Source organism: Platalea leucorodia (assembly GCF_965183815.1).
Source record: "Platalea leucorodia genome assembly, chromosome: 2".
NCBI lineage: Eukaryota > Metazoa > Chordata > Aves > Pelecaniformes > Threskiornithidae > Platalea > Platalea leucorodia.
In genome coordinates this window covers 97,134,994-97,159,489 of record NC_138824.1, presented here as the reverse complement: position 1 = coordinate 97,159,489, position 24,496 = coordinate 97,134,994, and the positions used below count along the sequence as shown (strand labels likewise).

The 24,496-nt window shown below is 42.5% G+C and overlaps 1 protein-coding gene across 1 annotated transcript in view; it reads left to right on the top strand.

Moving 5' to 3' along the window:
- The window catches only part of UMODL1 (uromodulin like 1), a gene marked incomplete at its 3' end in the record, with an annotated part of 45,941 nt that extends 33,959 nt beyond the window's left edge, over nucleotides 1–11,982 (top strand). The window contains exons 14-20 of the mRNA XM_082333830.1: nucleotides 182–319; nucleotides 1,965–2,422; nucleotides 3,100–3,242; nucleotides 4,408–4,644; nucleotides 5,503–5,662; nucleotides 8,958–9,042; nucleotides 11,795–11,982. Coding sequence (XP_082189956.1) covers nucleotides 182–319; nucleotides 1,965–2,422; nucleotides 3,100–3,242; nucleotides 4,408–4,644; nucleotides 5,503–5,662; nucleotides 8,958–9,042; nucleotides 11,795–11,982 — 1,409 coding nt within the window. The remainder of the gene's footprint in view (nucleotides 1–181; nucleotides 320–1,964; nucleotides 2,423–3,099; nucleotides 3,243–4,407; nucleotides 4,645–5,502; nucleotides 5,663–8,957; nucleotides 9,043–11,794) is intronic.
- Nucleotides 11,983–24,496: the final 12,514 nt, after the last annotated feature.

Genomic DNA, 24,496 nt, shown 5'->3' with positions numbered 1-24,496 from the left:
TTCCAATGTCCCACTTCTTCTAGACTCAGCAGCTGCCTGACACGTATGGTAGAGTATCACACCTAAGAGGTGTAATCCCACCATGATATCATGATGATATGACCATGCTCCAGTTTCAGAACCATCACATTTTCATTTATACACTGTCCACCTCTGCCTTTTGCTTTAATATACCCAACAGATTATGATGAGTGCAACAGTGAAGAAGATGACTGCTCCCCGGATGCATCATGCCATAACACACTTGGGTTTTACCAGTGCAGCTGCAATGAAGGATTTGCTGATGTGCATCCAGAAAGGCCTGGAAGAAGCTGTGAAGGCAAAAAAAAAAATTCTTTTCTAATGGCTAACAATGCTTAGTGATCAGATCTTTATTGAATCATGGTCACACTTGCCACAGGTCTTGAAATTTTGCCAGGGATGAATTTGATTTGTTGTTTTCAGCTGGATCCTAATAGGAAAAATCTTGCAGTAGACTTTAAGTATTTCTGACTGTAATACTCTGTCATAAGAGTTTACTATATTAATATTTAATGCTGTCTTTGTAAGGTTCTTTTAACAGTTCTGTTTTCTCATATTTGCCATTAAAATTAGATAGGATTGTCAAGATTGTTAGTTGTTTTCATTAGCAGTAGCAGAGGGGACAGCAGAGATAATAGAGAAGGTAACAGAAAGCACTAGGTACGTGGTTTGACCTCTGTATGGCAGCAGGGATGAAATGTTGGTATTACAAACTACTTTTTTGTATGAGTCAATTCATCTAGCTTCTCTCTTTCCTTAAATCATTTGTTAGCTGACGTATGATGGGTCTTTAAGCTCCTAAATTCTTTTAGGCTTCTTCAGTAATTTATATTTGTTCTTGTAACCACAATGATAAGCTACTCTGTGGCTGAAGTCACAATGACTTGTCAACTGATACCAACCTTTGCTCAATTTTGTTTAACCAAGGTATTTAGCATTATGATAATGAGCTTTTGAGAAATTAATCTCTGAAAGAGCTTAGACTTCTCTTTTTGTTCCTCTTAGGTTCAAATCAGCAACTTTTTAATTTGAGGCATTTCCGAAAGCTGGGGAGTTCCAGAAGGAGATATATATATGTACAGATTTTATATGTTGCTTGGGAAATAGATGCTATTTGTATGTACAACCCATTAAAATTATTTAAGAGAGTTTTTATGCGATGAGACACATCCTTTGTGTTTCACCGCAAGTGGAGTTTATTATCTTGGTGCTCTCTAAGTCAGTGGTGGATGAATACTTTGGTTGTTTCTACCAGCAAAGAGCCATGGGGTAACCCCAGAGCCTGTGCTGGATGTGGGGTGTTCGACATACACATTGATCTCAACCTGTGCTTCCTCTTTTCCCTTGCTTGCTTTCTTCCTGAAACCATTAAAGATTGCTACTAACACATTTGTTCAACTCCCAGGACACACATGTGCAATGTGGGCCTCCTATATGAGATTTGTCTTGCACTTTCCCCAAAATGGGTTTTCCAAAGCGCTCAGGGTCATATCTTTTGGGTACCAACTGGTCACAAATGGGGCCAGGTTTTTTAACAAACTGTGCTCCTGTTTATACCCCACATCCAGAAGTGTGCAGTCTCCTACAGTACTAGGCAAAAAAAATATGAACACTTGCTGAGCAAGTTACAGCTGGGGATCTCTTGCAAGCACTGATCTTCCAAAAGCTGTATGTATGTGTTTTACATGAGCACACTAATTATTGCAGCTCTCAGGAAATTAAGGACTTCAGCTTTACTGACAGGGACTTTATGCATCTCTTGGGCTCTTTCTTAAAAAAAGGCCACAGCTTTGGCAGTAAGTAGAGCAGGTTAAAAGAAAAACAAAAGAAGTGAGTTTCCTGCCAGTAACTCTGAGTTTCTTCCTAAAGGTTTGCTTTTACCTTATAAAATCAATTTGAATCTGTAAATTACAACAGTACCTTTATTTTTTTGCACTCTTCAGCATTTCCTATCAGCCAAGAGGCAACACTGCCAGATAAGAAACCTGTACACACCACAGTTTTACCTGCAACATCTTTGCAAACTTCAACTCATGTTTCCTCCTCTGCTTCATTGGACTTCTCTACTGCTGAGCACAAAGCTGTGGAGGACACCATGCTCTCCAGCGAGGTGCTGCCTCCTCTCACCATGGATCTTGTGTCAACTCCCAATGTTTCTCCTCAAGCATCTCCTGTCCCCCTCGTTAAACCTGCCCAGGAGGTTTCCATTAAAGATGCAGTGACAGTGTTCTGTGAAATCGAGAAGATCGTCCTTGCTGTCCAGAAGAGATTTTTACAGCAGGAGTCTATCCCAGAAAGCTCCCTGTACCTGGGGGAGCCTCGCTGCAACGTGAGCATCAGTAACGGCACTCACGTTGTGCTGCAGGCAGGCTGGAGCGACTGTGGCACTGAAGTAGAGACTGTGAGTCCACTGAGCTGGTGAATGCGAGGAAGCACTGCAATATTTTTTTTTGGTCTTGCGAGTGGGGTGAGGAGGGGGGCAATGGCAGACATTTACCTTTTGAGTACAGTCTATTAGTTGCTGAAATGTTGGACAAAGAAATTTCTTTGGAGGACGAAAACCTCTTCCTGTGAGCGGAAAGTTACCTCGTTGTTTGGGGAGGAGGGCAAGCAAGAAAGAGAAGGGGAATCTTTGGGGTCAGACAGCAAAACTCAAGGGCTTCTCCAAACTGAAGTCACTTTCCATGTCTCTCTGGGTTTCCTCTGCACCTGTCAGAAGCTTCTCTTTTCTTAAAAGCAATTTCATTATCATGGTTAGACAAATACCTCAGTTGCTACCAGTAAGGGGAACAAAGAGTGATGTCTATCTCTTTGGATCCCAAACAAAACGCTATGTTCAGGCCATGCCAAAGTACAGAAATTCCCTTGTGGAGCAGACTAAGGAAGAGGAGGAAGGCTGGTGGATTTTCATTGTCTCACCGTACAGCAAATAAAATACTAGAGGTTTAATCTGTTTGATTTTTGCATCCAGGAGAATGGAGAATTCTTAAGCACTTGATGCTAGTAAGCCTGCAGCTCTGTTATATCCCTAGATACACTGATGTTCGCAAGTTGCGCTTTCCTCTTTCTGTGTTCCAGAACATGACTAATACCATAGTGAAAACCATCCTTCGGAATGATGTTTCTGCTCAGGGAGTAATCCACCATTTAAAAGTTGCCAGTCCCATTCACTGTGTGTTTCAAAACAATCTCTTGACTTCCTCTGGATACACTGCAGAAGGGTAAGTAACAACTCTCTCTGCTTTGAAATGTTGTTGTGTGGCTGAGTGCTGTTGCATCGGAAAAATCCCTGGGGACATTAGCTGTCTCCAGTGGCAGTACTTGCTATGCCAAGTAGTCTGCCGTCCTGCAAGTCCTGTGCTCAGCTGGTCCCTGCTATGGGCTTCTCTCCTGCTCCATCTAATGTGTCAATAGATCCGGCAGCCGACAAGATTGGCAATTGCCTGGCTAAACCATAAATGAAAATAAACCTTTGGGAGCTACTGGTGCAGGTTCGGGAGCCAGAATTCCTGACTCTTCTTTGCCTTCCTGGGCAATCACGTGTAGCAATAACAGTATTTTCCTGCTTTTGGAACATAATAATGATGTATCTTTGCAACTGATGTAGGCATGCAGACTGCTCTGTGGGTGCTAAGGCTGGCAATTTTTAACCTCACAAATCCTTATTTGATCAACTTGGAACAAAGAGAAGATACGTAATGCAAATACTTTTTTATGGAAGGCTCCATCTTCAAGTAAAATGGAATCTAATCCACTGTTCACAGAAAATCAAACCCACGCTCACAGAAAAGGTGGCAGCGCAAGCTTTCCTCTGATGGAGAATGTTCTCCCTTCGTACAAGTGCACCTCCTCTCTCTTGCCTAGCATCATGCTTAAGCTATCATCACCAAATCCACTTTCTGTTTCCTAACTCTCCAGACATTGTATTTTCCTTTCTATCCCCCCACAAAGTCTTTGTGAGGCCCCTTCTCTCTGAGCTCTATAATTTTCTCATGTCCCTCACTTACTGTTCAGATTTGTCCCTTCTCCTTAATTTTTTTTGGCTCTTCTCTTCTTCACTAAGCTTTTACTCTCCTTATTTTGAACTTTAAGACAGCTTATAGTCTTGTTCCCCTTCAGCTCCACTCAAATATCTCTCTCGGCTCTATTTGTATTGCCAAGGCATTCCACCCTTTGGATTTTCCCACTTGCATTTCCATGCTCCCTACTTTCCCAATTAAAAACTCGATGCATTTTCACCCTTTCCTCTTGAACAGTGCCCTAACATCCTGGACTGCAGATAACTCTTCACTACTTAAATGTGCAAGAGGTGGAGAAATAGGCACTGATTTATAGAAACACATAGTCAAATTCGTGGTCTTTAAAGGACGTTAATTATTGTTTCAGACTTTACACCATCTTTGAGGATTTGCATGGATCTGGACACTTCAGAACAGAAATGCAGTTGTTTATTGGAAACTCCCCAATACCAAAAAATTTCAGTGTCTCTGCCAGTGATGATGTACTGATTGAAGTGGGGATCCAGAGAGCAGACAGCAAGCTCAAGGTGGTCCTCACTGACTGCTGGGCGACTCCAACTAATAATTCAGTGGATCCCCTCTCATTTGCTTTTATCAGCAACAGGTACAGCAATGCCACTTGCAATTACCATGTGCCATACCTTAGATCTTCCATGGTGCTGACTACTAATGTGTTATATTTTAAATGCCTTTATGTGTGTTCTCATCATTCATATACACTGTCCCTTACCATTCTGACTGGTCACACCTTCTTTGAACAAGGAAGGTAGCTATGAAAAGAAAATGTTTTCAAAGGGTAATGTGGTAGTTATTTGAGTTTGGTTCTCTTGCCCATAGTTTTGTAAAGGAACTGTTCTTTTGACCTGAAGAAACAGGTGGGTTTGGCAGTTAATAGTGAAAGAACATTGAAAAGTGTGTGCTTTATCTGTTTCTCTGTGGTTCAGATATTACCAAGAGCTTATGTGAGTCTCATCAATGAAGGTGTAGGTTAGTTGATTCCTATGTGTTGTAACTCACAGACAATATTAATGCAGCCTCTGGTAAAAGAGGAGTTTTGTTCCTGTCTGGATCCCTGATCTCACCCTGATGTCATATTCCCTGGCCTCAACCGCCACCTTAAAATACAGGCTAGTCCATTTGCTCAGTAACAACAGCTATTCCTTTTAATGTGATGTTCTTTCACTTTGTGTTTGGTAAAGTTAAGTTTAAATCCTTCTTTCTGTCACTCTTCCCCTTTTTTTCTAACTCTCCGACCACGTCTCCAATCTCCTATTCTATTTGAATACTGTGAGAGTAAAGCAGCAAATAGTCCCTTATCACCCCTGCGCTGCTGGAGAGTTGCTTCGTGGTGGGTCTGGCTGTAGCTTTCTGAAGGAGCCTTACAACCTGAGTTATGTGCTATAACCACAACATGCCTTCTATAGCCCTAGCTGCTATGTATGTTTTCTCTCTTCCTTTTCAGCTGTCCCATCCCAAATACATACACCACACTGCTAGAGAATGGGAATTCAAGCAAAGCACAGTTTAAGATGAAAATTTTTTCCTTTGTCAACAATTCTGTGGTTTACCTCCACTGCAAAATACGTATTTGTATGGAGACACCAGGAAGCACCTGCAGGACGGTAAATGTTTTGCTCTGATATGCTGTTTTTCTCTGACGTGCCATATGCAGTCCTGCTATGGAATTGAAGGAGTAATGTTTCCAAACAGGGTTTAAAATAGCTCTTGAAGTTTTCCTTCATTCTCTGCTGAGATCAGGGAGGAATGGGAAAGAACTACAACCATATGGAAGTGTCCGCCTTTCTTCCTGTTCCTCATCCTCGTAGTTAAAAGCACGGAGCTTGCACAGAAATGGGGAAATCAAAATTGGGGAACCTGAGAACTGAACCTTAAGCCTCTGCATAGGGGTGGCTATAAGGCAATGAACAGAAGTCACAACGAGACAGGCTGTTCAGAAATGTGTCAGCTCAGATGGACATGTTGCAAAAAAGGGAGCACCCATCTTGACAGTGTCAGCAGGAAAGTCTGAGTAAATTGATTTGGGATGTTTTTCTGTCCTTTTTTTTCCCGTAGAGATTTGCTTCTCCAGGTGAGAGTTCAGGTGCCAGGAAAGGAAGTTCAGTGGCATTAAGATTCTAGGGTTGTGACTCTAAGAGAGTTTATTGCTGCTTTTTAAAACCCTATTGCTTTTCAAAGCAATAAACCAAGCAATGTTCTGATAACAACTTCAGTTTTTAATTGTCTGTGCTCCAAAACATTGCTTTGTTTCTTTTTGCTTCTAATTAAGTGATACACACTGTTTCATCTAAAAACATGTTGCTACCATAGAAATAAGAAAAAATAGGTTTTGCCGGTGGCTTTTTTTTTTTTCTTTATAGCATAAACACAGGAATTCTGCTCTCCCTCTGCCAGCCTTCCTGGCTCTTTTTCTATCAAGGATGTTTTCATTAGCAGTTTGGTGTTCCTCCATTGTTTAACACTTTCCTCTAGCTCTAAATAACTCAGTTTAAGCCCATTATAAAGCAAACAATCTCTTCCTAAAAGATTAAAAATGGCTAGCAGAAGATACTTGTTTCCTTTCTCAAAGTATAAAGCTTCCTCCAGATTAAAAAAAAAAAAAAAAGTAGGAACAGGAAACACAACTGACAGATGGAAAGATGGCTCCGGTTTTCACAGCTGAATTTGCATGTTAAAAATCAGTGCTTCAGCAACCCCCAGCCTATGCCCTCCTTTGGAGGAGGTGGTGCCCTCCCCGAGTTCACGGTGTCCTCTGCACAGCTGAGGAGGGACATGGTGGTGGGTGCAAGGCAGGGGAATGGGAGGGGTGGGCAGGACAGGGAGTGTGTGGGCCGGTAAGGCTGCTGTAGGGAATCAAACAATTGCTTTGCTAGGAGCTGCTTGGTTTGCTGCTAGAGCAGGCTTTAGCTGTATGGATTAGAGTTTAGGAACACGGTTAGCTAAAGGACTGGCTTTGATCTTTGATCACGGACAGGGGTCCGTGATGAGGTAATTCTGGTAGCCCAAGATGAGGTTTGATTAAGATTGAGATCTGCAGTAAACAAGGCACAGCAGAGTTAATCAGTGAGGGCCTCTTCTTTCATATATTCTATATTATTAATTTCTACATTATTCATATATATATATATGAGACATAGAGTTCTTTCTCCTATGCAAAATTTCCCCCCTATGAAAAGTTAGTGAATTCAGTATCTTAGATATTGAGATTAAAATGTTATGTGGAGACGACAAGTACTAGGCATATCTGCACAGGATGACAATGGCTTTTACAAAGAAGGGAAAGGGGGAGCTGCAGGAGGTGCAAAGATCAAGGAAAATTGGAGCAAGAACAGAGTATATTTGTGAGATGGCTGGGAAAGTGCCCAGGGTCTGGGATCTGATCCTCTGATCTGTTTACTACTCTGGAGAATACTGACTTGCATCAGGGCAGATTTGCTTCAGCTCTTTGCCCACAAAATTGAGACTTATGTCATGTATTATTTCTTCTTAGCCCGTCTTTTATTCCTTGTTTTCTTCGCAGAAGAGACTAAGGTGCTCTAAAGTTTAGAGCTGAAAAAAATAGACAGGCTGAGGAGCAATGTAGTAAGAAATGAGTAAGACACATGACTTCGAATGGGAAGAGGAGCAATGTGCCACCACCAGGCATATCTTTGGTGGAAAGTGGCTGCTCCATGGCCATGTGGAACCAAAAAATCATTGACATCAGGGAGCAGCTGGGAAAGCTATTCGAGGGTAGGCCAAAGTCACAGCTACGTGGGTATTTTTCTGGGGTCTGACCCAGGAGAAGACACTATTGGTGACAGTGGACTGTAGAGGTTTTTCAGTGTAACCAGGCTGGTAATGTCACCGAAATCAGGAATAAACCTCTTAACACCAATGTAGCATTAAGAAGCAGGCATTCTCTTTATTGCAGCACTGGATGCACGGGGGATAATTCCACCTAACATGCATGCCGTATGTTGCATCAGTCAAAGCTTATATCCCCCTGTTACATACATATGTATTGAATTTCCCGGAATTACTATACATATTCATTCTGTTTCCTGGAACTAATTATCATTGTCTGAGGCCCCTGATAACAGTAGCACTGGTGAGACATTCTTGTATGGACAAGCTGGTAACCCTTGCACTTCCCTTCTTTCTTTTGCTGATTATAGTATGGTACTGCAGTTTCTCTGTTTTTATGTGTACTTCTAGGAGAGCTACAGTATCTTTTGGATAAACTCAAGAGGCTACAGCTCCCATCAGAGACCTTTAGGTTGAAACTTAAAACAAAAATGTAGCAAACAAACTGAACGGTGCTACCAAGGAAGGGTGCAGAAGATGAGTGTGCTGTGTATTCTGCAAGTCCTGCTCACACAAAGCTAAAGCAGCTAATCCCCAACATTTCACAGGGCAGGGCTTTCAAACTAGTAGTTCCCAGATTAGTAGTTCACATGTCTCTCCAGATTTGTGCATTGCTTCAAAATGACACACAGCTTGGCAGGGGCTGAAAGTTTCTGGTGCTGGTTGTAGTATCTGCTGTGCTGTGTAGAAACATCCAAATGAAAATGTTTGCAAAACCCTGGCATATAGAAATAGTGAGAATTTAATTCTCCCATAAGGCTTCCCTAAAACAAACAGAAACTTAATGAAAAGAAAGAGATTGTCTTTGTGAAATGTTTGTTCACAGCAGTGTTTTCCGGTGTGACTAATTACAGATTTTATACTGATGTTGCCCTAATGCCATTTCTTTTGGACTTCCATTTGGTGCTCATTTCAGTTTAACAAAGCATAACATTAAGAAACAAAACCCCAATGAATAAGAATAGCATTGGGCTTTCACATAATCATCAGAAAGCTTTGTATTTTTAATTAGTAAGCCATATCACTTGTTGGAGTTGGAATTGATTGTTGCAGAGATGCCATGCAGTTCGATCCCTGAAGACTGGTGAAACCATCACTACGTACAGAACATCCTGGGGACCCCTATGTAAATCGGCTGGTGAGTTATGAATAGATGCTTACAGAAAGCGGACACAGAGTAACTATCATTTCAAGACTTTTTCACTGGCAAAGGAACCTGAAGACCTGTGATACAAGGTTTTCATGCCCCTCTGCATATTTTTCTGAGGAGCAGGCGTTCTTACTGAAGTCATGTGGCAGTGTGGAAAAGCATGTGCCCTCCTTGGTGAAGTGACTGTCAGATTGTCAAGAGGATGTAGAAAGGAAGAAGATGAAGTGCTTCTTGTAGCTATTTGCACAGGGTAGCAAGTACAACAGCCACAAAATCAAACACTTATTACAATTGTCAAGTGTGAAAGCAGCTTGAATCTTTTAGATTGCAATCAGTTTTTCAAGTGTTTACTCTACACTGTTGTTAGACTGCAATTATATTGAGCTCTTAATTCCGAAATCAGAGGAGATAAGAGACTGTATTGCTGTGTTTCCTTAGACTCCCTGGTATTGACTTCATTACTACCGTGAGGGAAAGTGGCAGAGCACAGCTGATGCATAGCACCTTGGTTAATCTGGTGGAGTGGTACAGTACAGGTTAATAGAGAGCGACCACCAGCACTGTGTACAAGCAAGGTCTAATTTGTTATGCCTCTGCCTCTTCTGCATTTACTCCGAGTGATGTTTTCAAGGGCACCTGCGGCCTCTAACATTTTCAGTCATTTGGCCTCCTCCAGCCATTTGCATTCTTACCTTATTAGCATAAAACACTCAGTGAGAGTGTTGTTTGTACACACCAATATCAGAGTTTTAACACATGGCTACTGTGAATAGACAGAAGTCACCCCCTTTCCTCCTGCTGGTTGCCTGTTTTTCCAGTCACTTAATGCTCTTTTGACTTTGGTGATAAGTTAATGCTGGACTGTTAGTGAGTTTAGGATATTTTTTTCTCCTCTGCTGTCACAGTCACAATGTTCTTTCGGACCTAGAAACTGGCTCTGACTTAGCATGTTGGATTTTTCTTCCATTATATGCAAGTATTAGTCTGTTAGAATAGGCCTTCAGTGTTCATTTCTGAATCAGTTCTTTTTTTAGAACTTAGCAATTAATACAGCTTTCTTTGTACTGCACTTACATCAAGTAGATCTCACTCTGGTTTTCACTGGAGACCCCAATGCATTTCTAATATTGAAAAATGGTCATTGCACAAAAGGAACTCTGGTGAGGGGAGCTTTATTTGGGTTGTACTACATCGACTCCTAGGCAAAGGTGGCACTACTAGATGTTGTTTCTTATTTCCAATTTGTATACTCACATTGCATTTTAAGTGTGAGGCTAGACCTAGACAGCGATATGCATCTCTGTATTGAAGGAGACAACATGAATTATGATGTCAGGTAAGCTGCTGCAGTGGAACATGAAAAGAGCTTTAACTGCTCTGCCTGTACTGCTTGGCCACATGCTATAGCAAAGACCACTGATACATGTCCTCAGGAAGGCCTGTTCTGTCTGCGTCTGGCTACAGGCTGCCATTTCCACTGTGCATCGTCTTTTTTATTTCTTTGTTTCATACTGAAATTCAGAAATAAGGCTAAATATATTATGCAACACTGCTGTAGCCTGTCTTGGAATGATGCCCTGAATGTTACGTAGCTTGGACACCACTATTGCATACCTCTGTGGCTGCCAACAGTGTCCTTTGGCCAAAGATCTTGCCTCTAATTACAGGCACGTAGGCATTAGTGCTTGTCTTCTGTGCATCTCAGGTACTGCACAAGTGCTTGGCTAAATAAGTGCTGTCCTGAAAATGTATGCAGACAGATGTTTTTGTAGGTGCATCAAGCATTTACAAGAATGAATTAGAAGTGTGCAAGAGTACATGTACAAACATGAATAGAGGCAAAATGTTAAAGGGAGAGGGGATTCTGCTTGCAGATTTGGACAAATACATGGAAGTGTCTACATGTGAACGAGGCGAACACATTCTGTCGATGGTCAGTGGAGCCTAGGGAGAGAGCCGGCAACAAGGGACTTGACTCTTGGCCACACATAGGCATTTAGTGCTCATGGCCCATGGTGCCCCATTCTTTCCTTCCCCTCAGCATCTGGGTGCTATTCCAAAAGACTATAGGTCTCCTGCAGGTCCCATGCCATGTCTGCCAGACCTGTGCAGACATTGTACACACCCTTGGGCTTCTCTGGTGGCACTAGATGCCTATGCTCAGGCTACAGAGTTGAGCCCACAGTGACCACTTCAGTGTGACTCACTTACTGCCTCCACTGACTGCCCCAGCCAGATCTCTGCAGACTAGAATGGGAGCTTAGAGACCCAGCACACATGGAGAATCCTTCCCTAAATACTCTGTGTTTAAAGAAGTGATACGCATGAGATAAGAGCAAATCAAGTGTTTTCTAATAATCATAGCTGAATAGGAGCAGGATTAAGATGGGAGAATGCTTCACCTCTAGGGTCATTCTGAAAGTAAGGCAGCATTTCAAAAAGTCACCAGTGCCGATCCTTTAATTCTTATTTTAACAAAAAATTGTTAAGTCAAATTCCAAAGACACATCACACTCACGTCTGCAGGGGGTCTGCACTTGCATGTAAAAAGAGAACTTGGACTGTGGCTCACAGACCTTTCCATGAGAATTACCCTCCCCAAAAGGCTGATTCACTTCCATATCACAGCTCTGTGCTTCAACATGCATGTTGGCTAATTTGTAGGCAAGGCTTGTTTCTTACCCCAGGAAAAGATTTAAGAATTTCAAAGCTTTTTTCTTTCACCTCTTGCTTTTTTTAGCACCTGATATGAAGAGAGAGAAGGAGGCTGGGATGGGAGCTGGATACATCATCCTCATTGCCTTTGCTGTGTTTGGTTTTGTGCTGGGAGTTGTGAGCCTTTTCATTTTCCAGTACCAGCGAAAGATGGGAAGATACAACTTCAGAATCAAGTCTGACAACTTCAGCTACCAAGTGTTCTATGATTAGTGATTTCCAGGTTACCAGATGTAAGTACTGAGTTACTATCAGTTACTTTTTTTAGCTATTTTTCTCTTCCTGAAATGGTTAAATACTTGCAGATGAGCATCCTCTATTTAAGGGTATTTGAACCTCCTGTCCTGTTCGCTGTGGGTGAAGGTCATAGAAGTAAGAACGAAATTCCCAGTATTCTTCCCTGTTTTCAAATGCTGCAGACTACAGAGGAGGAAGACAGCCTTCTCCATCTTCCTTCATGGCTTCAGTCTCAGTCAGAGTGAATGACACACCACTTCAGAAGAACACCAATAACCATTTCCACAAAAAGCATATAACTTTTTGATCATGGATTAGTGTAATAAAGGAGAGAAACTTTACCACTCTTTTTATAAATCTGCTTCAGCAGCTAATTTGCTTCAGAAGTTATCCCCTTCTGCAAAAGCTTGGGTTTAATTTTTTTTTTTTTTTGAGGGGGTGTTTTTCAAGAAAATAGTGGGATGTTAGACGTAAAGAGCTTGAAATATTGATAATGCATAAGCAGTGCTTACAAGTGCCTGCAGAGAATCTGAAAAGACAGCTCTGAGGAGTGTTAACCAATACCACATGCTCTGTTTCTGCAACTTGGGAATTTAATGGTTTACCAGAATACCATAGGATTCAGCACTTTTTCTGTAAAATGAGTGTGCTCTAGCTGCTCACCACCATTTGTATGTTTGTTCCTTTAAGAGGAGGAGAGATAGGTGAGAAAGATGGCTTGCTGAAAAAGAATACCTAACGTTGCTTCACAACTCAAGGATGTTTACTGCAGATCTGATTGACTGAATTCCGTTCCTGGGAATAGGCTTATTTGACATTGTTACCAGAGTTAGTCAGTAACTCTTTCCTGATGGAGGCCTCATACATGACGATGCAGCTGCCATGAGCACAGTAAATTCACTAGGCTCATCATGATGGTATCTACAGAAAATTTAGTTTGCTTCACTAAGTACAATAACGCGTAATATATATCACAGAGAAAAGACAGGGAAGACTGTATCCCAGCTATTTACTTGTAAAGTCTTAAATAGTCACTATTAGCTCTATTTCCCCTAGTCTTACATTATGGAGACCACCCTCTGTAGTCATCTATGGGCAGCTCCTAGGAGATTACTGTAGGTGAGGGTGATGCTCTGCTTCCCAAAGGCTAGGCAGGGCTGCCTGTCGGGAGCCCAACGGGAAGGTACCCAGCGCTCCTTGGTACAGCTCCACTAGCTGTACAGTTCCATCCGTGACACAGGTCCCACTAGGGAGCCATAATCCAGCAGAAAGGGCGTATCTAGGTCCATTAAATTAAAACCTGTATATGAAGCCTCTGAATCTCTGCACAAAGAGAAGAATGGCTTGTCTTCATTCATCATTCTGCTCTCATGAGTGGACACGGGTGATTGCAATACTTGATAGTAATGGGAATTCTGGAGCTGTGCAATGAGGTTGTAGCATAAAGGATATTGTCAGGCTCATAATGCGTATACATCATGTTGGAGTCTCAGCTAATGGCTCTTTATAGATGCTGGAGCTACTCAGCTCTTCTTTCCTATGTATTTACTTTCTTTGGAAGGTAGTTAATTACTTTTCTCAATCATGATTAGTTTGATTTTCATTTTTTCTAGTTGGATCATGTCTCATCACATGGAGAACTGAAGCTTGTCGCTTGTCTTCACTCAGCATTTTGATGGTCATGACTGCAACACTGACTCTTCCAAATTAATGTTGCATATAAAAGGCTTCTATCCCCCTTCTTTTTTTTTTTTTTTTTTTTTTAGCAATCTGGCTCTTCCCAGTGTCCTAAGAACTATTTGTGACTGCAGCTCCAGGTTGAAGTGAATTTTGGCAGCTTCTTCCATGGATAAAATAGAAGGGAAAAAAAGACTTCATGGTTCTCTATTCAAGTTCCAGGGTTTGGCTCTCCCACTGTGCCACGTTGCTATGTGCTCATCTTAGCATCACTTGTGCCATCACTATTGACAAGCTGCATGTTTCTATAATTATTCCAGGAAGTAAATCAGCAAACCCTTACAGAGATCTCCTTTTCAGTTGGTAATTCGCTATTTACTTAAGGTGAGGTTGAAACTCTAAGCTGCAGCAATGTTGAAGACCTAATTGTGTAACGCCTTAAGTATACAGTAGCTAGAGAGCAAGTATTTGATTTGCCACCAAATAAAGAAAAGGCACCACGAATCTGGGGCTTAACCTACTCAGACTGTTCTTCAGCATGAGTTTTGAGATTTGATTGTAAATTCTTTAATCAACAAGGACTCAGTGAAAAAAAAGAAAGAAAAAAGGAACTATTTTTGCTACTGGCAGCCCATGGTTTTCCAGATAAGTCAATTGGTACCTCCATATTCTGTTTAATTAGACCACAATGATTGTGCAGTCAAGCCACAGAGTGTGCTTGCTGCCCACCTAAGTGAGAGCACTCCAGTTGCAACAGAATAGTTATAAATTTGAGCTGAATTTTGCCTGGCTGCAAGACCCTACCATTAGTACAGCAACAAAGGTTTAGTTTACATGCTCCATTGGGTGCAACAACAGTCTGTTCAGCTGGATAAACTGGAACAAAAATCTTTTGCACATAGTAAGCATCCCCTGCGGGACTCTTTCCCGGGGTGCTCTTCTTTACTCTGCTGCCCCAAACCTCCACTTCAGTGAGCGTGTTAGAAGAGGGAGAGTAAAGCAGTGTGCTAACTTGTCCCCACCACCCCTTGGTTCTGATTGCTTCATGCATGCCTCCTACACAGTGATAGAGTCTGCTGCGTCTGGGTCACACGTAATTCAGTAATTTACAGTGAACAAGCTAATTCCTCTTTAAGCTCAATGGACACCATTATAAATAACTCTTAGTGGAAATTGTTCATTAACTTGAACTCTTAGTAGCCATAGCATTTAGGTACTGATTTTTTGGTACAGAACAGCATTGGAAAGCTGCTTTTCTATCCTCCTAGTCCAATTTCTGTTAGGTAATAAGATTACTGGGTAAAGGACTTCTACATTTTGCAAAAGGTCATACTGATTGATCTTAGAGGTTATATATACACCTTTTAAATACATCAATACATTTCAGAATAGTCATTTGCATTCTGCTTTTCATTCAAGTGAATCTATAAGGAGTAAAAACCTTTGACTTGTCTTTTTCTTTCTGAAATATCAGTTACCAGATCCTGATATAAAAAAGATCCATTTGGTTTCAATTCATTAGTGAAACTGCAAATTATCTTTGCAATCTTAGAGTCTGATGAACAAAACCATTAGCTTTTTATTATGTAGGAGTCTCTTAACTTTTGCTCAGTTTGCTCTCAAATATATAATGTGTTTGCCTTTGGCACACAGTGAAAGGAAAAACTATTTCACTTTAAATCTTTTTCTACTTTTTAGTACTTACAATCCTGAACTGCTTGAAAGTGACAGGACTAGAGATTTGCCCGTTGATTTCAGTGAAGCTATGCCATTTACAAAAGCTGAGCACTAGTCTTCAGGATGAAACACAAAACAGTAACTTGCATTTGATACCTTGCATGCTCAGCAGAAACTGCTATTGTGACTGAGTCTGTTTAGCGGAGTTTTGGTGTCTTAATAAAAGCACTCTTGTAACTTACTGTTGACTTTTGTACTGTTATATTTTCCTTTTATGATTTAGTCACAGGTATTACGATTTGCATTGAGTGGATGTGGCAGCTTCTGAAGAACTGTTCAAGTATCAGTATAATGTTCAAACATCACTCAAAACACAATACATGACATTATCCAAACATCAATGGACTGCAATTACCAACAACTATGTATGTACACGTACTAAGGGTCTCTTTTTTCAACATTACAAAGGGGAAACATATTTTTAGTTTTATGCTTTGCAGCAAAGACAACCAAAAGAGTATTCAACATTCCCCATCCAATAATAGTTCAATTGCAGCAATGTGGTGATTCAGTCTGAAACTAGTTTCACACCAGCCTCCCTGGGCATTTGATTTGTACAGTTCTGACAGCTGCTGCAAAAGCAGCATATTCAGAACTCACCCTCAATAAAGCTTACCCTGAGGGCATTAGTGGACTTGTCTGGACCGAGTGTGAAAAGCAGGGAAGAGCACCAGCACTTGCTCCAGATGCTTCCTTCTCATCCCTGTGCAAAAGTGTTGCACAGCTGCCACTCATTTTCTTTATTTGTCATTTTTTTCTGTGCTATGTTTCAGTGGCTAGCAGTCACTATTTTCTCAGCACTGTGTCCTTTTTTTGTCTCCTTTTCATGCTGAGGCACAGAACAGATTGTTCAGCTAAAGTATCATAGAATCACAGAATGGTTTCGGTTGGAAGGGATCTTTAAAGATCATCTAGTCCCACCTCCCTGCCATGGGCAGGGACATCTTTCACTACAGCAGGTTGCTCAAAGTCCCATCCAACTTGACCTTAAATGCTTTCAGGGACAGGGCATACACAACTTCACTGGACAACCTGTTCCAGTGCCTTGCCACCCTCATCGTAAAAAATTTCTTCCTTATATTCAATCTAAATCAACCCTCTTTCAGTTTAAAACCATTGTGCCTTGTCCTGTCACTACAGGCCTTCATAAAAAGTCTCTTTCTGTCTTTCTTATAAGCCCCCTTCATATATTGAAAGGCTACAATAAGGTGTCCCTGGAGCCTTCCCTTCTCCAGGCTGAACAAACCTATCTGTCTCAGCCTTTCTTCATAGGAGAGGTATTCCAGCTGATTGATCATTTTTGTGACCCTCCTCTGGACCTGCTCTAACAGATCCATGTCTTTCTTATACTGGGGACCCCAGAATGGGATGCAGTACTCCAGGTGGGGTCTCACGAGAGTAGAGTAGAGCAGGACAATCACCTCCCTTGACCTGCTGGCCACTTCTTTTTATGCAGTCCAGGATACAATTGGCTTTCTAGGCTGCAAGTGTGCGTTGCCAGCTCATATCCAATTTTTCATCCACGAATATCCCCAAGTCCTTCTCTGCAGGGCTGCTCTCAATCCATTCATACCCCAGTCTGTATTGATACTGGGGATTGCTCTGACACAGGTGCAGGAGCTTGCTCTTGGCCTTGTTGGACTTCATGAGGTTCACATGGGCCCACTTCTCAAGCCTGTCAAGGTCCCTCTGGATGGCAACCCTTCCCTCTGGTGAATCAACTGCACCACTCAGCTTGGTGTCATCTGCAAACTTGATGAGGGTGCCCTCAGTCCCACTGTCTCTGTCATTGATGAAGACATAAACAGTATTGGTCCCAGTACAGACCCTTGAGAGACACCACTTGTTACTGGTTTCCATTCAGACACTGAGCCATTGACCATAACTCATTGGACACGGCCATCCAGCTAATTCCTTATCCATCTAACAGTCCATCTGTCAAACCCATATCTCACCAATTTAGCGGCAGGAATATTGTGGAGGACCGTATCAAAGGCCTTACATAACTCCCGGTAGATGACATCCGTAGCTCTTCCCTTGTCCACTGATGCAGCCATTCCATCGTAGAAGGCCACTAGATTAGTCAGGCATGATTTGCCCTTGGTAAAGCCATGTTGGCTGTCTCTAATCACCTCCCTGTCTTCCCTATGTTTCAACATGTCTTCCAGGAAGATCTGTTCCATGGTCTTACTGGGCACAGAGGTGAGGCTGACTGGTCACTAGTTCCCCGCGTCCTCTTTTTTATCCTTTTTAAAAATGGGTGTGATGTTTCTTTTTCTCCAGTCACTGGGGAGTTCACCTGATTGCCATGACTCTTCAAATATGATGGAGAGTGGCTTGGCAACTACATCAGCCAATTCCCTCAGGACCCTGGGATGCATCTTGTTGTGTCCCATGGACATACATATATTCAGGCTCCTCAGGTGGTCTCAAACCTGATCTTCACTTTTGATGGGAGGGACTTCATTCCCTCAGTCCCTGCCTTGAGGTTCAGGGTCTTGAAAGATGTGGGAAGAGAGATTACCATTGAAAATTAAAGCAAAAAATTTGTTGAGTATCTCAGTCTTATCCATGACAGTTATCACTAGTTTTTCTGTCTTATTTATCAGGGGGGGATGACACATTTTCTTTAATCTTCCTTTTCTGACCAACGTATCTGTGGAAGCCCTTATTATTCTTCTCATTCCTTGCCAAATTCAGCTCCAACTGTGCCTTAGCTTTCCTGATCCCATCCCTACACATCTGGGCAGCATCCCTATATTCTTCCCAGGATACACGTCCCTGGTTCCACTCCCTGTGCATTTCCTTCTTACAGTTTAGTTTGACCGGGAGGTCCTTACTCAGCCATGCTGGTCTCCTGACTTCCTTTCCTGATTTCTTACACATGGGAACTGAGAGCTCTATGTGCTCTAAGAAATATGTCCTTAAAGAGCCGCCAGCTCTATTCAGCTCCTTTATCCCCGAGAGCAGTTGCCCAGGGGGTCCCATCCACTAATTCCTTAAACAACTGAAAGTTTGCTGTCCTAAAATTCAGTGTCCGGACTCTACTCTTCACCTGGCCCATATACCTCAAGACTGAGTTCCACCAGGGCATGATCACTGCATTCCAGGCTGCTGCCAATCTTGACCACTCTGTTTAGTTCATCCATGTTGGTAAGCAACAGGTCTAGTAATGCTTCTCCCCTGGTTGGACTGTCTGTCACCTGGGTTAAGAGATTATCCTTGGTGCACTCCAAGAGTCTCCTGAATTGCTTACAGCTTGATGTGCTGCTTTTCCAGCTGATGTCAGGGTGATTGAAGTCTCCCAGCAGGATCAGAGCCTGCAAGTATGAAGCAAAAATGCTTTGTCAACAGACTCCCCTCGATTGGGGAGTAAACACCAACCGCAAGGTTTCCTTTGTTGCCTTGGCCCCTAATTTTTCCCTATAAGCTCTCAACCTGTTCATTGTTGTTTTTCAAAGGCAGGTCTGTGCAGTCAATCAATTTTTTTACAAAGAGGGCAACCCCCTCACCCCTCCTTTTCCACCAGTCCCTTCTGAATATTTTATAGCCATCGATTGCAGTGCTCCAGTCATGTGATTCATTCCACCACATTTCAGTCATAATGATTAGATCGTAGCTTACTAGCTTGCACAGTGGCTTCCAACTCCTCCTGTTTGTTACCCATGCTGTGTGCATGGGTATAGAGGCACGTGAGTTGGGCTATTGACCATGTCACCTTTATAGAGGAACACACCCTAATTCCTTTGAGGCATTTCACAGGTGCTTCCTGTGAAGGAGGAACTGTATGAGGTGTAGTAGGATCTATCCATCTCTACCATTTCACCCTGTCTGCTGCTCAGACAAGTTTTGATGGCTTTGGAGGGCTCGTTTTAGACTGCTGTGGTCAGTTCCCCACATCAGTGATCAGGCAATTTCACCAAACATGTCGTTCTGAGACCAATGAGAAATCTTCCATAGGAGCAGCACCAACCATCTCCGCTTTCCAGTCTGGTGTTGCCCACCTTTTGTTCTGTTAATGAAGCACTGGCTCTAGATAATTAATTGAGACAATGGATTAAAAATATGTAGAAACGAAGCTTTAGTTTTGACCTCTTACATTGTTTCCTAAGAAGCACTTTAGACCATTGGTATGCGTGCCTGATGTCCCTATTGTTCACTGAGAACACAACACTGCTGACACCTGATGCCTTTCTCTCATAACGTTGCCAAACTCTGGTCCCAGCAGGGTTGGGAAAAAGCTGAGATAAATGGAAAATTTCCTTGTCCATTAAAATATAAAGGAGCTGACTTTTTAATGTCTGTTTGGAAAGTTTTCTTGTAGGCTGCGGAAGGAAACAAGTTAAAGGAACTGAAAATGTTTAACTGCAATTGATCTGAAAACATGATGTTGGCTACAATCTGATAGATAGCCTAGAGCACAGAGCCGCCTAATGGCTCCTTTGATTTGCTCTGTAACATCTACCCTGCCTGGGGGTCTGTCCTGCAGGGCTTGTGGCAGACCTACAACTGAGTAGTATCCTCTCTGTAGAGGTACTACCTTTCTTCAAGACCCCTCTCTTTTTTTTGTTTCAGATTTCTCTTCTCTCCTTGCTGTCTCCTGGTCCTAGCAGGCCTGCTGCAGGCAGTACGTCAGCCTAGAGTTTTCAGGGAATCTCTGCCTGTTTCTTCAACTCATCTCTGGCTGTGTGGACAGCTACCACCTTGTGCTAAAGACACTCTTGGGTACATAGTCTGGATGTGACACTGCTTGCCAGGGGGTAACACAGGAGACTTGTCAAAGCAGTATCTTTCCACATGTAACAAATTCCATTGAAAATGTGCTCTGCCTCTCCTTCCCTTCTTCCCCAAAACAGAGATTTTTCCTCTGAAATCCACAGGAAGAAGAGTTTCAGAGACTTAATGCAGACACAAAGACTTGTACACTAAAAAACAATCCTAAGTATAAAAGAGGAATAGAGAAGAAGCCAGAACACTAGGAGATGGCAAGGAAAAGAGCAGTAAAGGACCAAAACAATGAAGTTCAAATGCTGTATGGAAGCGTCAGTAATAAAATCTTGGGATAGTGCTCGCAATGCTACTCGCTCACCCTCCCCCCTGGTGGGATGGGGGAGAGAATCAGAAGAGCAAAAGTGAGAAAACTCATGGGTTGAGATAAGAACAGTTCAATAACTGAAATAAAATAAAATAATAATAGGAAAAAAATAAAAATTGTAATGAAAAGGAAAACAACAAGAGAGAGAGAGAAACAAAACCCAGGAAAAACAAGTGATGCAACCACTCACCACCTGCCGACCGATGCCCAGCCTGTCCCCAAGCAGCAATCACAGCCCCCTGGCCAGCTCCCCCCCAGTTTATATATTGAGCATGATGTCATATGGTGTGGAATATCCCTTTGGCCAGTTTGGATCAGCTGTGCTCCCTCCCAGCTTCTTGTGCACCTGGTAGAGCATGGGAAGCTGATAAAGTCCTTGACTAGTGTAGGCACTACTTAGCAACAACTACAACATCAGTGTGTTATCAACATTATTCTCATACTAAATCCAAAACACAGCACTATACCAGATACTAGGAAGAAAATTAACTCTATCCCAGCTGAAACCAGGACACAGTTGCTTTTCTTTGACTGTTTTGTGTCTGCTCTTGCTACCGATAACTCTGAGGAGGATCAGAACCTAAGGACGAGAAGAGAAAATATGCCCCAGTTAGTTTATTGATGGTGCAGTGACTATTCGGCACCTTGCTACGTGGGACATTTTACTCATTCCTCACTTGGATGGAGCCTTTGGGAAAATCCCAAGGCAAAAATACGAAAGCTTGATATAAGTATTGAGGAGTGTTGGGGAACTCCAAGTATGGTTGCGTTATGGAGCTACTTTCACTCATACTTGGAAGTGGATCAGGCGTGGTGCAGTAGCTTATGGGGTAGCAGTATTCTCAACAGGCTGACACAAATCCATCCCAAAGCACCAAGAAACCTTGCTCGCTCCAGGATTGTAAAGGTGACTCTGAATACCAAGAAGAGACTGCCTTTCTGACAGACACATTTGGGTAGAATTTTCATTTAGGTAAAATCTTTCCAGCAAACAATATCACTATATCCTTAGGAATGTGCTGGCAGCTACTAACACTGTTGACAGTGTGGGTTCTTCATGGCTTACATTCAGTAATACTTCAACTCTTCAAATCCGCTCAGGAAATGTCTGGCTTTGCCTCTTATACTGTCTAGAGCTTTGATGTGAAATGCTGGCCATGAACAATGCTCCCATTTATTAGCTGCCTTTGGCATATGGCAATTTGAAAGGATGAAGGAAGTGCTTCACATCAATGTTTTGAACAAATATGGCTATTACTAGTACATGGAGACAGAAGGGTCTTGTGTTTGTTCTAGTGCCAACCTTGAGAGACTAATTACTGAGTGTTATATATGAATAGCTTTCTTAAGCTTAGTCTAGTATATTTAATTGTGCCCTGTATCGTACCTGCTCAGTGAGAACGTAATGTCGTCCACTGAGTTACTCAGCAAAGAATGTGAAAATATGGCTGACCTGGAATTTGGAATGGGATGTTTACTGAATCCAACTTTTAATTTTTACAGAACAGCTTTTGCAGAGCACAGGACCAAACCAAACGCCACAGCTCTTGTCTATGTCAGTAAGGCATAAGTCAAGAGTACAGTTGAACAAGATGCTATTGGCTTCTGGAGGTGTTTTCTTTATGTCCCAGAAAAATTTTCAGCTGATAGGTTGTTTTAGGCTACATTTTGCAGTCCATTTAAAAATCAGCTGACTTATTCTCAGGAGATACTAGATACTGCTGCCAATTTCTTGAGTTTCTCAGCATTTATTTGACTACCTGTTCTCCTTTTCACTTCTTTGGCTACAGCTGTGACATCTTATTCTTAAACAGGAGGAAGGCACCTCTGTTGTCTTACAGGTGGATGAGAAGCACCACCTTGTAAAGTTTAGTCTCTCCCCTGAAATGACATCTAACTCTCACCTGACTTCTATGAAAGCCAAAGTCAGTATGCCAGGATGTCCAGGCTGTGGTCCTTGTCCTATGTCTTAGATGTCCTATATCCTGGACTTCTCTTATGAGACAGTACTACTGAAGACAACATACTATCGCTCTTCTGGTACTCCCTAATACAGACCATTGGAGGCTGCGTGGCCTCCCTGGAAAGATAAATGTTTAGTAACTTCCAGCTTTGTTATTTCTAGCACTTCCCTCAAAATTTGTTTCTTAAACTGATATTGGTATTTTCATGGAGTAAAGCCATACATATCAGAGAAAGGAACACCTGAGATGTCCTATGCTATTGACTTACTGCTTTCCTTTGTTGTAATCACAAATGATAGTGTCTTCCCATTGATATGAGCAACCGATATTTGTACCATGTTTTGGTATGGTGCATCTTTGCTTTTACTGCTTTCAATTCCCCAGCAAAGCAGCAGTGCCATTCATATTCATTCAGCTGCTGTGACTGCCTCAGCCAGTTGTCACTGAGAGCAAAATGTGACATATATTGCCTCACAGAAGCCTTCATTCAGGCCTATGCAGGCATCTGCTCAATTATTTCATGGGGGCAAATTAAATTAAAAATTAAGAGTAAGAAATGCTGAGTAAAAATATAACCCGTCTTTGTGCGAGTTCCTGATATTTTAGGTAAGTCTGCATGTCAGGTTCTTACTGGAGTTCCTGCTGCATTTGGAAGATGATGGATGAAGCAGGAGATCTGATAAAGGATGGAACAAGCCCTTAAATTCTTTCTGTGATTGTATGGCTTATTTTTCCTTTCTTAAGGAACACGTCAGTGACTGTCAGCTGAACAAAATGTATCTGTGCTCTAAGCGCACTTGCTAGGAGGTTGTTTTCTTCCCCAGTCCCCATTAAGATACAAACAGAGCTGCCTTTTCTTTTAGAGCTTCCTCAGGGAGTAAGATGGACCCTGCTAACCTACTTCTGACAGAATCACTTAGCCACACTCTGAACATCTAGTGACACAGGTTTAGTTACTTGCATGTATCTAGTTACACACAAAATCTGCGATTACAGCTGCTGTAGTTAAGCGTGCTTCACAGTGCCGTTGAAAACCAACCTTACATTAATAATATATCTGTGTAAAATCTCATGGAAAGTTTTACTGCATTTTTCATAGAATCATAGAATCATAGAATGCTTTGGGATGGAAGGCATCTTTAAAGGTCATCTAGTCCATCCCCCCTGCAATTGGCAGGGACATCTACAACTAGATCAGGTTGCTCAGAGCCCCATCCAGCCTGACCTTGAATGTTTCCAAGGATGGGTCATCTACCACCTCCCTGGGCAACCTGTTCCAGTGTTTCACCACCCTCATTGTAAAAAATTTCTTCCTTATATCCAGTCTGAATCTACCCTCTTTTAGTTTAAAACCATTACCCCTTGTCCTATTGCAACAGGCCCTGCTAAAAAGTCTGTCCCCATCTTTCTTATAGGCCCCCTTTAAGTACTGGAAGGCTGCAATAAGGTCACCCCACAGCCTTCTCTTTTCCAGGCTGAACAACCCCAGCTCTGTCAGCCTTTCCTCATAGCAGAGGTGCTCCATCCCTCTGATCATTTTTGTGGCCCTCCTCTGGACCCTCTCCAACAGGTCCATGTCCTTCTTGTACTGAGGACCCCAGAGCTGGATGCAGCACTGCAGGTGGGGCAGAATCACCTCCCTCGACCTGCTGGCCACGCTTCTTTTGATGCAGCCCAGGATACGGTTGGCCTTCTGGGCTGCAAGAGCACATTGCTGGCTCATGTCCAGCTTTTTGTCTATCAGTACCCCCAAGTCCTTCTCGGCAGGGCTGCACACAATCCCTTCATCCCCCAGCCTGTACTGATACTGGGGATTGCCCCGACCCAAGTGCAGGACCCTGCACTTGTCCTTGTTGAACCTCCGAGGTTCACACAGGCCCACCTCTCCTGCCTGTCCAGGTCCCTCTGGATGGCATCCCGTCCCTCAGGCGTTTCGACTGCACCACTCAGCTTGGTGTCATCTGCAAACTTGCTGAGGGTGCACTTGATCCCGCTGTCTATGTCATTGATGAAGGTA